This window comes from Eutrigla gurnardus (assembly GCF_963514095.1).
Source record: "Eutrigla gurnardus genome assembly, chromosome: 8".
Lineage (NCBI taxonomy): Eukaryota > Metazoa > Chordata > Actinopteri > Perciformes > Triglidae > Eutrigla > Eutrigla gurnardus.
The window spans coordinates 13,796,074-13,809,566 of NC_139922.1; the positions used below are offsets into that span (position 1 = coordinate 13,796,074).

General features: G+C 41.2%; 2 protein-coding genes across 2 annotated transcripts; both read left to right on the top strand.

Moving 5' to 3' along the window:
- Positions 1-2,866: 2,866 nt before the first annotated feature.
- On the top strand, positions 2,867-7,240 carry ptges3a (prostaglandin E synthase 3a (cytosolic)). Its single transcript, XM_084014859.1, has 8 exons — positions 2,867-3,017; positions 4,092-4,205; positions 4,960-5,029; positions 5,116-5,214; positions 5,458-5,547; positions 5,643-5,699; positions 5,915-5,942; positions 6,314-7,240. Coding segments are annotated over exons 1-8 (480 nt in total). The 5' UTR covers positions 2,867-3,015; the 3' UTR covers positions 6,334-7,240.
- Positions 7,241-9,401: 2,161 nt separating this feature from the next.
- On the top strand, positions 9,402-13,271 carry mipa (major intrinsic protein of lens fiber a). The gene is made up of 4 exons (XM_084014885.1): positions 9,402-10,105; positions 10,379-10,543; positions 10,650-10,730; positions 10,839-13,271. The coding sequence occupies exons 1-4, from the start codon at positions 9,746-9,748 to the stop codon at positions 11,022-11,024; spliced, it is 792 nt and encodes a 263-aa protein (XP_083871011.1). The 5' UTR covers positions 9,402-9,745; the 3' UTR covers positions 11,025-13,271.
- Positions 13,272-13,493: the final 222 nt, after the last annotated feature.

Consider the following 13,493-nt stretch of genomic DNA (forward strand, 5'->3'; position numbering starts at 1 on the left):
CATGAATGTCGGACACGCAGCGGTGAATCAGAAAACCTGCCGGTAAAACGCCCCATGGCAGCGCTTACAGTGTCCATTATTCATTGTATATGGAGCAGCTCAAGGGTTTCTGCCTGGCTGACATCATCACTGGCTTGTCTCTTTGCTACATAAAGGAAAGGTATCACCAATGAAATCATGTTCCAAGAGAAAAAATACATCTTATTTTCTCATGGATATTCGGTTTTGGGACACACATTTAGGATTACATATCACAGAATCTACAACAATACGATGTAAACCGAACCCTTACAGTCTATCTGAGTCATGTGTATCATAAAATATATAATCAGTTATATGAGAAACAATCTGTTTTCAGATATCTTTAGCCACAGAAGCAGTTTCTTTATGATGACCAGCATTGCAAATGCTTGAGAAACTTTATAAATGGCATAATTACAATCAGGCTAGTTGTGTCTTTGTTCACCTGGACCATACTGAAGAGGGAAATTAGGTTTTAAGATCAATAATAACAATAAGGCATCCAAATTATGGCTTATTATCTGCTGGAGTGATTGGTAGAAAAGACAGCAGCGCTGCAAGCTATTATTAATTCCCCCATTCAAATTCACATTGTAGCTGCTGAAAGCTCCTGGAGGTCATTCAGGTTTCACTGACGTCTTTCTCGTCTTTAATGATGACTTATGTGGCTTTTACATCGTAAAGCTACTATTTTCAGTGGCTTTTAAGGTACGTGTAGAATCTTTTGAGGGACAAAACGATGAATAAATGGTGCATTATAATGTAGATAATGTTGATATACAATGTTTAAGATATTGGACTGCAAAAAAACATTATGTTCAGAGACGGGTGCTGCTAGGTTTAGTGTGCTTTAAGGAGGATCTGTAATATCCATAGCTGACACGGCCTATCAACTTGAAAATGTGTCTTTTGCTCTCCTCTGGGCTTCATGTGATCTCCTCTAAATGGGCTCAAATTTGGACTGTGCAGTTATACTATATGTGCTCTGACTACAGTCCCGCCTGGCCAAAGAAAACTCCCATCTGTCAACTAGCCTCTCATCTCCAAAGTGTCTTCCCTCCATCATATGGCCAAATAAAGCCTGCCATTGTTTTGGCTCCAATTCTAGTCCTTGAAAGGCAAGTTTCTGGCACAAGGTGGTCAATGTTTTCCCCCATCCTTTCTGACATCACCATTTTCTCCACATTCAGAAGCTCTCTGACATTGTGATCCTATCTGCTTTCTCCCTTCTGCCTTTACACTGTTGTTCACTTGCCCTATCAACAGCTGCCAGGCCTCATATTGGTGATACTGCCTCTCCGTCTATGCTCTCTCTTGTCCAAGTCCAACGGCTTGAAGCCGTCCCCAATGTGACCCCGTTTGCCTTTAAAGTGAATCTCCATGTCTTTCTCAGCTGCTCGAGTGCTTTGGCCCATTGAGGAAAACCACTAGAAGTCAAACACCTGCAGCAGCAGGTGCATCTGACAGCCTCCACCGCTGTGGGGGACCCGAACTGATAGCTAAACTTGAACTTCACTCTAATATCATGGCTGGCAGCAATAAAATGGCAGCTGTTAATATGCCAGCTGAGCAGCAAGCTGTGAAGGGAGATGCTTTGGCTTCCACCGCTGCATCTGTGCTATAGTCTCTGTTGAGAAATTAAATACAAGTCAAACGACTGTGTCTTTTCATCACCTCCAGATGCAGAAATCTCTGCTTGGTACGCATCTCAGGCGACACCGTTGACCTAACTTATAACTTTAAGCTTCCATTACTTCCTGGTTTCAAAGAGGCGATACTTCACCTGCCTTATTGTAAATCTGTTCATGTTTGGCGAGCCTAACTGGTTTGTTGTGCAACTTCATCTGACACCATGGTGCTCAATCGTCCAACCACCAACAGCCACAAATTAGCAACACCTCTGACATGATAAATGCCACTCTAACTATGTCCCTTCAGCAGCCTTACCAACAAAAGCAAAATGCTGTCATACTTTCTCATCTATGTGAGTGTAATGTCTGATTTATATTTGTACTGTGCACCTATATGCATTATGGTGCAAGCACCTCTCGCACACGCCACTAAACATAACAAGGATGTGATTTCTTTTTGATTTGGACACGCGGTTTTCCAATCCTTTAGTTAGGTAGTCTTTTCATTTATTGGATAAGCATGATACAAAAGCTCCATATACCTTTGGTCCAACACAACAATGGACACGTTTAATGAGGAGGAGGAACTCCTGTGCCAAGAATAAATACCTCTCGGCTCTGATGTCCAATAATTTAATAATTTAATTTAATTTGAGGAAGAGTTTTTCACTTATATCAACTGCCACTTTATACTTCAAGTCCACTAAATTTAGAGCAAAGTATTTTACTTTTTTCCCCTCCATTTAAGATTTGTATTGCTATACTACTCATTAGTAATGCACACAAAGGTAAATGTTTCTGTATTGAATAGTGTAATACTAATACTTTTGTAGGCCACATTTACTTTTTTTAAACATTTCAATCCATGCTTTTTGCCTGTAGCCTATTTCTACATTTTAAGGGATCTGATGTATGTTTAGCCGTTTTCGTTCCTGAAACACAACAAAGGTGGAAGTAGTGAAGGAAGCCTGCTACTAGCAACTTATATGCTAAATTAAATACAGAGTTATCGTGATGACATGAATAAACTATTAAGTAGTCGCCTTCCGTCTATTACGGAGCGGCACTGCTGGTGGAGCTCTCGTGCTGCTGCGAGTCTCACTCTCGTTCTAGAACAGTCCTCCTCGGCCTGTGGGCTGTGGCGCGGCGACGCGCACTGTGAACACGCCCGTAGCAGGCGGCTGAAGCTGTGTACGTCACTAGAAGTGAAAACACGCGATATTTTTTATGTAAACTCTTGAACGTTTCAGTTAACTGTTTCGGTTTCAGGCATCGGGGTTTCTTTTTGCCGGGCACCACAGCTAGATATCGTTATTACCCAAATCTTGGTCCGACGAGGGAACTTAATTGCTAAACAGTGGAGATGTAAGTCTTGGGTTTACTATGTAGTCGTCTACGGTCGTAGCTGAGTAGTTACAAGTCTTGGTAGTGTGTTACTAAGGTTACAACCGGCTATCATTAGCGAACTGAGCTAAACTCACGAGTTAGCCTCACTTGCTGTCAAGACTAAAAGACGCAGCGCATCGTTAGATACACCGGCAGCTAACCACCATGTCACCAACAAAAAATACACTCCGGTTTATCTCGTTTGCTTTAACGTTACACAGCTCCGTTCTCGTTAGCTAGCCGGCTAATGTCAAGCAACACAAGGGTAACGTTACTGTTAGCACCGAAAAAGCGTGGTGTCACGATGAGCTTGGGAGATTTTACTTTTAGCTAATGTAGGCTAACGACAATTTACACACGCTTGTCAGCGATTTAGAGAACACGAGCTGCCATAATCCAGTATTATAGTGTCGTTCTCCTGACTGTGGTTCAAATAAACATAACGTTACAGCTTGCTATTAATGTGGCATTACCTGACTTCCTCTCGGTATAATTATTGCTCTGATACACGTTATGATCTGTAATGTAATGCTAGCAGGTGCACCTTTTTTGATTAAAGTTGTTCTTAAAGGAAACAGGTCGTCCTATTGCTTTTCGGTAGAGATAGATATGAAGTAAACTTGTTGTGTTGTAACTGTACAGAATATTCACAGGTCGGTACGTTTTTGGTTCAATCGAGAAAAGAAAGAAAGAAGATACATTTTTTTTTGTTAATTTATTTTTAAACATTCAACAGTTGCTCAGTGGCCATAATTCTTTCACAGTTAAGGTTCTCAAATACTGGCACATTATCAATCAAAAATAAATCACAAAAATAAGACAGACATGTCTATAATATAAATGAAACCCAAACCAAAAACATTTTCTGATTCTGTAATCCTCTATAATATGACTCTGACCTGTTGTTAATTCCTGAACTGGGTTGTAATTTATGCAAGTCACTGCTCAACACTCTTAGTTCTGATTAATTTCTATGTCAGATTACAATGAAGCATGGGAAATGTTGGATTATATTAATGTGATGTATTCTCTGTTTCTACTCATTGTCATCAGGCAGCCTGCAACAGCCAAGTGGTATGACAGACGGGACTCTGTTTTTGTAGAGTTCTGCGTGGAGGACAGTAGAAATGTAAAAGTACATTTTGACAAGTCCCAATTTGTTTTCTGGTAAGTTACATTACTATTATGTTAAATGGTAATATTCCGTATTCTACCCAGAATCGTCTTAAAGGTATAATATGCAACCTTTCTGAAACAAACAAGGGGGAAAAACGAGATTCCTTCTCAATCGTCACTTATGACAAACTTGAGTCTTCTATGCATCTGCTAAGAGTATTGGGATCCCACGTGGGTTTAGGGTTACAAATAGCAGCCGACATACCTTTAAAGAGTCTTAAAGTCCCAGTCGACAAGTCCGGCGGATCGAGGGCACTCTGTCAGATTTTGAATGTTGACAACACTCACGCTCCTCCCCAATGACCACGAGCTCCTTCCCCTTGACTTCGTGCCCTTTGAAATCCCTTAGATCACGCCACCTTTATTACGGGCACCGTCGCAATTTTTCTTTTTTTCCTTATTTCCCACGGTGTTTTCTTTTCCATGGTTGTTTTGGACCTCCTCGTTTCAGTTTTTAACCGAGGAATGGTTATCGCCACTGATTTCCCGAATCGATTTGATTCTGATTCACAAGGTCCGGATTTGATTTAATCTCCAATTCGATTTAATTCAATATCGTTTCGGTTAGGGATATTTTAGTTACAATACCAATTTTGCGTGGATATGAAATAGATCTTCATAGAACTAAACCTGTAAATCGTACAAGGAACCCTCTAACCTGGTGCAGAAAATCGATGATTTGAACCCAGCCCTGGTTGGCAGTTGAAAAGGAAATATCATGGTTTATTTTCTCTTTACTTTACAGCTGCGTCACTGGAACAGATAATATCAAACAACAGAACACAGTGGAGCTTTTTGGAGAGATTGACCCCAAAGTACGTTGGTCAGCTGTAGACATAGTTGCAGTTCTACCATATTTTATTCCTACATAACTTAATCAAAAACTCTTTGTTCCACTCAGGTCTCCAAATACAGACGCACTGACAGGTCTGTATTGTGTTGTTTACGAAAAGCAGAGTCTGGGAGATCATGGCCCCGACTTACTGGAGACAAGTCAAAGGTTACTGTCATTCTTTTTTTCTTTTCTTTTTTTTTTAAATCATTAACCAAATACTGCCAATTTAAGATGCATATTGATCAAACTTGCGCATGATTTCCATATCCTGGTGTGTATGATTCAAAACGTTCTAAGAATGGTCATAATATGTCCCAGTTAGTTAAATATCCACATTAAAAACATCTGTAATAAACTGGCTGCATGTTAAATATTGCCCTAATTAAACTTGAATCTATCTTTTCTCAGTGCAACTGGCTGAGTGTGGACTTCAATAATTGGAAAGACTGGGAGGATGACTCAGATGAGGGCTTGTCAAGTTTTGACAAATTCTCAGAGGTAACCATTTTGTTCAACCGTGCCTTAAGTGTGACTTTGTCCAGATATACTGCAGTCCTGATAGATTGATCTTTGTCTCCTGTGCATTTTCACAGATGATGAACACAATGGGAAGGGATGATATACCTGATTTAGATGGTCCAGAAGGAGAGGTATGCTTTTACGTGGGAGGCATCCATATGCGAAACCTCAGGAACTTCTTCAGATAATAACAAACCAACCTTTTTTCAAATCTGTCTCAGAGGCTCAACTGATTTTCAGAATGTAGACCTTAGCTTTAATAGGATCAAATTGAATGATGACATTACACTGACTGGCATTCAACCACAAGGCGGTAATTCTAGTTGTTCTTTGCTTTGTTTTGCAGCATGATGCTGGAGACAACGATGATGAAAGTAAGTGCTAGTCTAAAAGAGCTATCTGGTCATTTGTAATCAGTTGTCACTAGAAGAAGGCATAAGGGAACTATACAATGTCGGGGTAAAATATATCATCCCATGTAGTATTTTGATGATGTTATTGTGTTTGAAAAGGCTTCATTGTGGAGGTCCTTGAAGGATAATTCATTTTATTCAATCAGTGTCTATCACACAATCACATATGATTGGAATTAGTTTAGAATTGGGTGGACTACATCCAAATGCCTTCTGAAGTACCTGTTAGTGCTTTATAATTTGTTATTATGTTATTAGTTTTAATGAATGGATGATTCAAATCTAATCACATGCTCACTCACATCACATTTTTCATTTTGTCTCTCTTCCAGAAATGCCCGACCTTGAGTAGATGAACACGGATGCCACCTCAGTAGTAAACAAAGAGTTAAAAGCCGGTTAAAGAGAGAGAGACTAGACATGAGTTGGGCAGCCATGTTGGAGAACAGATCTCATCTCTCTACGCCGTTTCCAAAGTGAAATCCTTCAAAGGAGTGACAGAGAGTGACTGTTGAAAACAGACATGCACAGAGATCCATAGCCACATACAGTGCTGTGCTTTGCTGTTCTGTTCTGCATGAACAATTCCGTTCAAATGAAAATGTTCTTGTTCATCGACTTAAATGACTGTAATGGGATGTGCTGATGTCTAACAACTTCTCTCTGTTTTTTTTTTTTTGCGATGTCAGATTATGTATTGAACATTGTGATTTCTAACCAAGAAAAAAAACTGAAAATGCCTATTTTCTGAAAAAGTAGAATTTTTTAATGAACATTTCCCCCTTTTAATGTTTGTATTGTAAAATGCACTTATTTTTGTTTGTTAATTTAAAAAGCAGGAGTTCCACTTGAAAAGGGGTTTTCCAATGTATGCCAACATCTGCAAATATTTAACAATGATTTCATTTTTTAAAACATATTTCAGCATTTAAAATAAACAGATATGCTTGTGCTTACAACTTACAGCTTGTGTTGAGAAGGTTGCAAAGGAGAGTTTATTTCTTTATGCCAGTGTACAAAACATTGTAGCAGGTACAAAGATGCATTTCTTTTCTACTGGCATACTGAGGCGAGGGCACATATCCTATATGGTCTACCAAGAGTTCCTCAAATAGTTTAAACAAGGTTTTACATGTTAATCCCATACAATAGAACTATGCCTCTGAGCCTTGTGTGTTTGGACACATGTTGAACACTTGTGTTTGTCTGATGCTGTTGGTAAACCTTTCTAATAAACTGTTTCAGGATGTTGAATGCAAGGCCTTAGTATTGGACCATCACTTTGTCGAGTTCCAAACTATTTAACTCACCAAATCAGTGCAGTATGTACATCATTATTGTGATTTAAATTGTTTCCTGTTCATACTCGTCATGCTCTTTGGACAAATCTATCCTCAAGGTCATGTGATCATTTAAAAAACTAAACTTCTCCTTTAATCAATGAAAATGTGAAATGTCCCGTTGTAACCACTTCATAGTCCTAATATTTCAGAGCCCTCTGCTCTCACTTCTCTAACATTACAGTGGAAATAGAAAATGGAAGCCTCAAATTACATTCCCAGCCTATATTTCTGTGTGTGTTCTTGCTGTGTGGTGTTTTTAAAAACTTAGCAACTGTGCTACATAATTCACTAGCAAGTAATTAGCAAAGATGTCACCTAATTCTTTAAAACAAATCAGTCCCTAAAAGCCATATATTATTCATACCCTGTTGAAGATTTCTTTTAAATGGGCTCTTCTGAAGGCAAACATAATTTGTTTTGGTGCTCCATTCGTGTGTCCTGTAATACATAGTTTGATCACTGTGTGGTGCGTGCGGGCCAGAGCTTCGACTGGGAGATGTTTAGGGGCTGCATGTAATTACGCACATGTCAGCAGTTTGCACCCAGGGAACAGGAAAATACATTGCAAGCACCTTTTCAGCATCCTCCCCTGTAAAACTAAACTGTGGGCTTAACCCCACAAAAGGTGGCTTACCACTGACTGAGGGAGTCATGAGAAGGACATAATACTCATCACAATAGAGCTGCACCAACTAACAAACTGTCCGGATCAGGACAACAAACACTATTTGCTATTAAAACAAAAAACAGTGGTTTTTAAAAAGTTTTTCAAATGTGTTTTGAGGTGAAAATCATCCAAATATCAGGCTGCAACTTTCATCTTGTGAGACATAAAATGTCTGTTATCGTACATTCTTCTCATGCCATTGCAACACAACTCTTTTTGGGGGAAATGAGCGCTGAGTCAAATACATACAGCCACGCTGGCCCATGGACAAGGGTGCTCACATATTCAACAGTGATTGCAAGACAAACAGATCATAGAAACCCACAGAAACTGTTACTGCCAGCGTTTTGTCTCTATGCATGAAAGGAGATAAGCAGTGAGCTCAGCATAATCCTTTCAGCGGGCTGCAGCCGTCCCTCTGGCTGCCCTGGTCAGCATGATGCTCCAGTGCAGAAGCTCAATGCCCGGCCTGCTCTCCCCTCTTCCTCTGCAACCGTGGATTTTCCACCGCTTTATCTGACCTGAGCCTCCAAACCCACCCAGCACACACACACAAAGTAAAACTGTGCCTAATCAGTTCTGCTGCCACAAACCTAATTTGTACCAATCCAGAGCACAAGTGGAGAAATCGCTGGTGCTTTCGTGACCGTAACCTGTTGCAGAGGGAGCCAATGAGAGGCAATGAAAAGAGAATCATGGAAATAAGTGAAACATGGACACTGTAAATACATTTACTCTATGCTTGTAATATATATATATATATATATATACACAAAATATTCTAAAAAAATATTATAATAATATAGCATGTTTAAAATACATAACCATATTACATATATATATATATATATATATATATATATATATATATAGAAAAATACATACATATAAACAACAGCATGACAAATTAACTAAATGCTTTGTGAAATACCCTTGGCGTGGGTATTTATCTTTCTATTTTTTAAGGTCAGTACGGTTTCTCTCAAGGGAGCTTATCAACCGGTAGTGTTATAAATAAGACTGGAAATCCCCCGGTGGAAATATAAGATGCTCATAAGCATTTTACATTTGATTTACTTACTCCTCTTTCCCTCCCAGCATACGTTAAACCTCAAATACTGATATTTCAAAAGGATCCCTTAAAAAGCAGTATGTTGACAAATAATCAGCAACCACTTTTATTATTTACACTCTTAAACTTACAGCTATTCAGAGTAATTTCTATTTCTACTATGAGCCGACAAACGGGTCAAGGCAAGAGAAGGGTTAAATTATTTTGTTTTGATTTGTAGTATTGTGTGCTTGCCCCTCCCTTGGGCCCAGTGGCCCCCTGGTGTTATAAAAAGGCCTCTTAGCTCCCCCTGCTCTGGTAAAGAGGCTGAATGTCTGCAGGACATGCTTACCGTTTGTAAATCCATGTTCTTCTACTAACAACCAGCGGGGTTGGCACATAGATGCACAGAGACTGGCGTCCTGCTCCACTCAGGAGCTCTCTATGACAGATATCAGCATCACCAGCAGCAGATTTTTTTTCGCAATCGCATTAGAGTTTCATGTTGAGCAGTTTACGTGTCGTTGCATTTAGCTTTAGACGGGCTTGTTCTGTCATTCGCTCTGTGTTTTTTGGAGGCAGTTTCGAACACATTCAGTATTGTGGAGAAACAGCATTTCACTTTTGTTGATTAGTTCGTTTTTTTCTGTCGCCTTTTCATCCCTCCAATTGCGTAGAAGTTGCTTTTTGACCTTTTGCCACCATGTGGGAGTTCAGGTCCATGTCGTTCTGGCGGGCTGTGTTCGCCGAGTTCTATGGCACCATGTTCTTCGTGTTCTTTGGGCTGGGGGCCGCCCTCCGCTGGACCACTGGGCCCCATAATGTCCTCCATGTTGCCTTTTGTTTTGGGCTGGCGGCTGCCACCCTCATCCAGTCCATCGGACACATCAGTGGAGGACACATCAACCCGGCCGTTACCTTTGCCTACCTGATCGGCTCCCAGATGTCCCTGTTCCGTGCTTTCTTCTACATCGTGGCCCAGTGTCTCGGAGCCCTGGCTGGCGCTGCTGTGCTCTACGGGGTCACTCCCGGCAACATGAGGGGAAACCTGGCACTCAACACGGTAAGATTACCTGCCAGCCACTGGAATACTCCGTCAATACGACATCAATACCACAAGTATGCATGCTGACTGTTGAATATTTAGATAATCGACTTTAAATTACACCATGTACTAATTAAGTATTGCACGTACACAAACGCAGTTGCCAATTGTGCCTTGAAAAGCAATGTAGATCGAAAAAAAAGTCCCTATTATCTATTGTCTGTAAAAATGTTGATTGTGCGTTTTAATTTATGCACTCACTAATTTCACCTTTCTTCCCCCACCTTTCAGCTGCAGCCAGGCATCAGCCTGGGCATGGCCACCACCATGGAGGTCTTCCTCACCCTGCAGCTTGTCGTCTGCATCTTTGCCGTGACTGATGAGAGGCGCAATGGACGCCTGGGTTCTGCTGCCCTGGCCATCGGCTTCTCTGTGCTCATGGGGCATCTTCTCGGGGTAAGACCTATTTGAGATGGCTCACCATGTGTTTACGAGAATATCACCATGGTGTCACAGAACAAACATTCTAAACCCTGGACTGTTCCCTCTGTCTTTCACTTAGATGTACTACACCGGAGCAGGAATGAACCCAGCAAGGTCCTTCGCCCCCGCTGTCCTCGTCAGGAATTTTGTCAACCATTGGGTAAGATGATCAGATCACATTGTTAAGCTACCAACTCTTGCACAGTTCATGTGACATCTTCAAATTCACGAACACATTTCTGCTCCTTGTCTTCTCTCTTCGCGGCAGGTGTACTGGGTGGGACCCATGATTGGCGGTGCCATGGGTGCTCTGCTGTACGACTTCATGCTGTTCCCCCGCGTGCGCGGCCTCTCCGAGAGGCTCGCCACACTGAAGGGCACCCGGCCCCCAGAGGCTGAGGGCCAGCAGGAGACCCGAGGAGAGCCCATCGAGCTCAAGACACAGGCCCTATAAGCCTAGAGAAGAAGATTCGCTTTCTGACCCCGACCCCCCATCCCTCACCCTTCACCCCTCAGTTCCTGGTCCATCCTCAGCCCACTCAGCATTTCATGTGCACATACCTCCTCCCCGCCTCCACACATGCTAACACAGAACCCAAAACGCCTTTGTTGTCCTCGTTCTGCATCCAGAACTGGGCCTACTGAATTACAGTGAAGGGGAATCCAGAGCCCCAAACCATCTCGCCTGATTTAACCTCCCCCCTCTCCTCCCCCCTTGGACTGCAGGACAAAGATGGAGGGTCACAAGAAGACTTGCCACTGAAGGAAGCACCCTGTGCCCTGTGGTGTGGGGTGTCAGTCACTCCTGGCTGACCAGGTGGCTATAACTGCTCAGGACAGGGGCCTCTCTCGCTATCTTTCTTTCACTTTTCTCTTTCTGTTTTTCTCCCTATTTCGTAGTCTGCTAGGAGTGAAGCTACAGTAGATCAGTGGACTTCTGCATGCTTTTCCATTTTGATCCGGCGTGATCTCGCCCTTTGTTTTTGTTTCATGAACTTTGGGTAAATTACATGTACGTATTGTATTTTACCAGTATTTATTTGGCTCACATTCTCTTTTTTTCAGTTGTATGTGAGTGCTTGTGTGAGACAGAGAGTGGGTGTGCATGCATGTCTCTGTGCATGTGTGTGTGTGTGCTTGTTTTTAATTGATAATTTTTATTTTTCACTTTGCATTGCCACAATCCTTCGTCTGTATCATGACTTCTTTTATTTTTTAAACCACACAAGCATATTTAAGGGAAAGATGTGGCCTTTTCCAAGCCCTTACAGATACTGCAAAATTCCTTGTTTAGAGTGACCCCCCCTTTTTATATCAGATGAAAAATAATTTATGCCTTTGAGTCAAATCTTAAAGCCAAATTCCTTCAGTTTAGAGTTTGTGTCTCATCTAGTGACACGCACACACATTCATTCATATTTACATCAAATAAACACAAAACACAAAACTATCTGGTCTTTTATGAGCACAGTTTTCAATGAAGTCGCGATTACAAATGCTTGAAATGGTATAATTGCCACCAATTCCGTTACCCTCTGCTTTAAAAGTGGGAAATCTGCAGGTTTGTACCACACTTATACAGTATTTGTGTTGGGTTACATTTTAAATGACTTTTTCTGACATGAGCTTTGCTTTTAGAGCGACGCTTATCACAGATTCATGTACAGGTGTGTGATAGTTGGCTTGCTTTTACTTTTTGCGTGTCTGCCATGGAAAAACAAAGAAAGCAAACCTGATGAGCTGTCATGAGGAACAAGCGTTTTCTAGTTGAATTGTGTTGACACGACTGGAGGGTCTTCGTTACATCAACTCGAGGTTAGAAAATGAACGTGCATGAGGTGTGGTGGCTTGTTGCTGGTGTTGGCAAACACCTGGGGCCTTCTCTTTTCTACGCTGAGCTGGGTGGCTCTTTGGAAGTGGGATAGTTTTATTGGACACGCCCCTCTCCGATGTTTGGGAGAAGAGAGAAGGTCACCGCGAGGCGACTGAAATCTTAAGTGTGTTTGTACAGGGTGATAAATGTACACTTTTATTTTCATACATGCAATCTACGCACGAGAGAATGACCTTTGAAGTTCTCCATTGGCCTGGCGTCCCCTCTCTCTCCCATCCCTCCTTCATTCACCCTACCTCCTCCCTTTGTTTTACGAGGCAGCCATTTTTGTTCTGCTCCAATGAGGGGACATCTAAAGCTGCTGGGGTGAAGGGAAGGGGACGGGCCACTGAGACAAGTTAGCATTATGAAGCATTTCACCAGAGCAGTTGTTGAACCAGACATGTAAGCTGATTCTCTTTCTGCTTCCTCTACATAACCTTTTTTTTTTTTCAGTGTGATTTCCCTGGCAGTGGTTGAGTAGAATTTATATTTTAGCGACATGTTGAAATTAGAATTTGTGTTCTAATGGAAAAGCTTTGTGATGTACAGTGTAAAGTTTTCTTTCTTTTTTTAAAAATCATTTCATGGTTGTTGAAACTGGACAGATAGGAAATATAATATGCTAGTTATGCAATGTCTCCTCTTTGGCTGATGGATTATGGAAGCGATGCCAATTATGTTATACACCAATATGCTTTCATTCAATGGACAGCCTTTTTTGGCACCAGACATACCTTCCCAATCAAAATGCCATTGGTTTATTATTTTTATATGTCAAAAAAAAATCTGAAAATTCGCATGTTTCCAATCAATTATTTGTCTGTGTTCTTTCAAATAAATATGGGATTTAAATAGATGGTTCCACACAGGACGGACCTACAATAAGATAACCTTTCTCAGAACTAAACCCAGTAAACCTTTACATAAATATTTGGCATATCAGATCTACAACTGCATGTAGGACATCCACTATCTGCAGTGTCTCAAATATTGCAAGCAAGAAATCACTGTAATACCATTCAAGCTTGGCTTAAAAACATAACATGC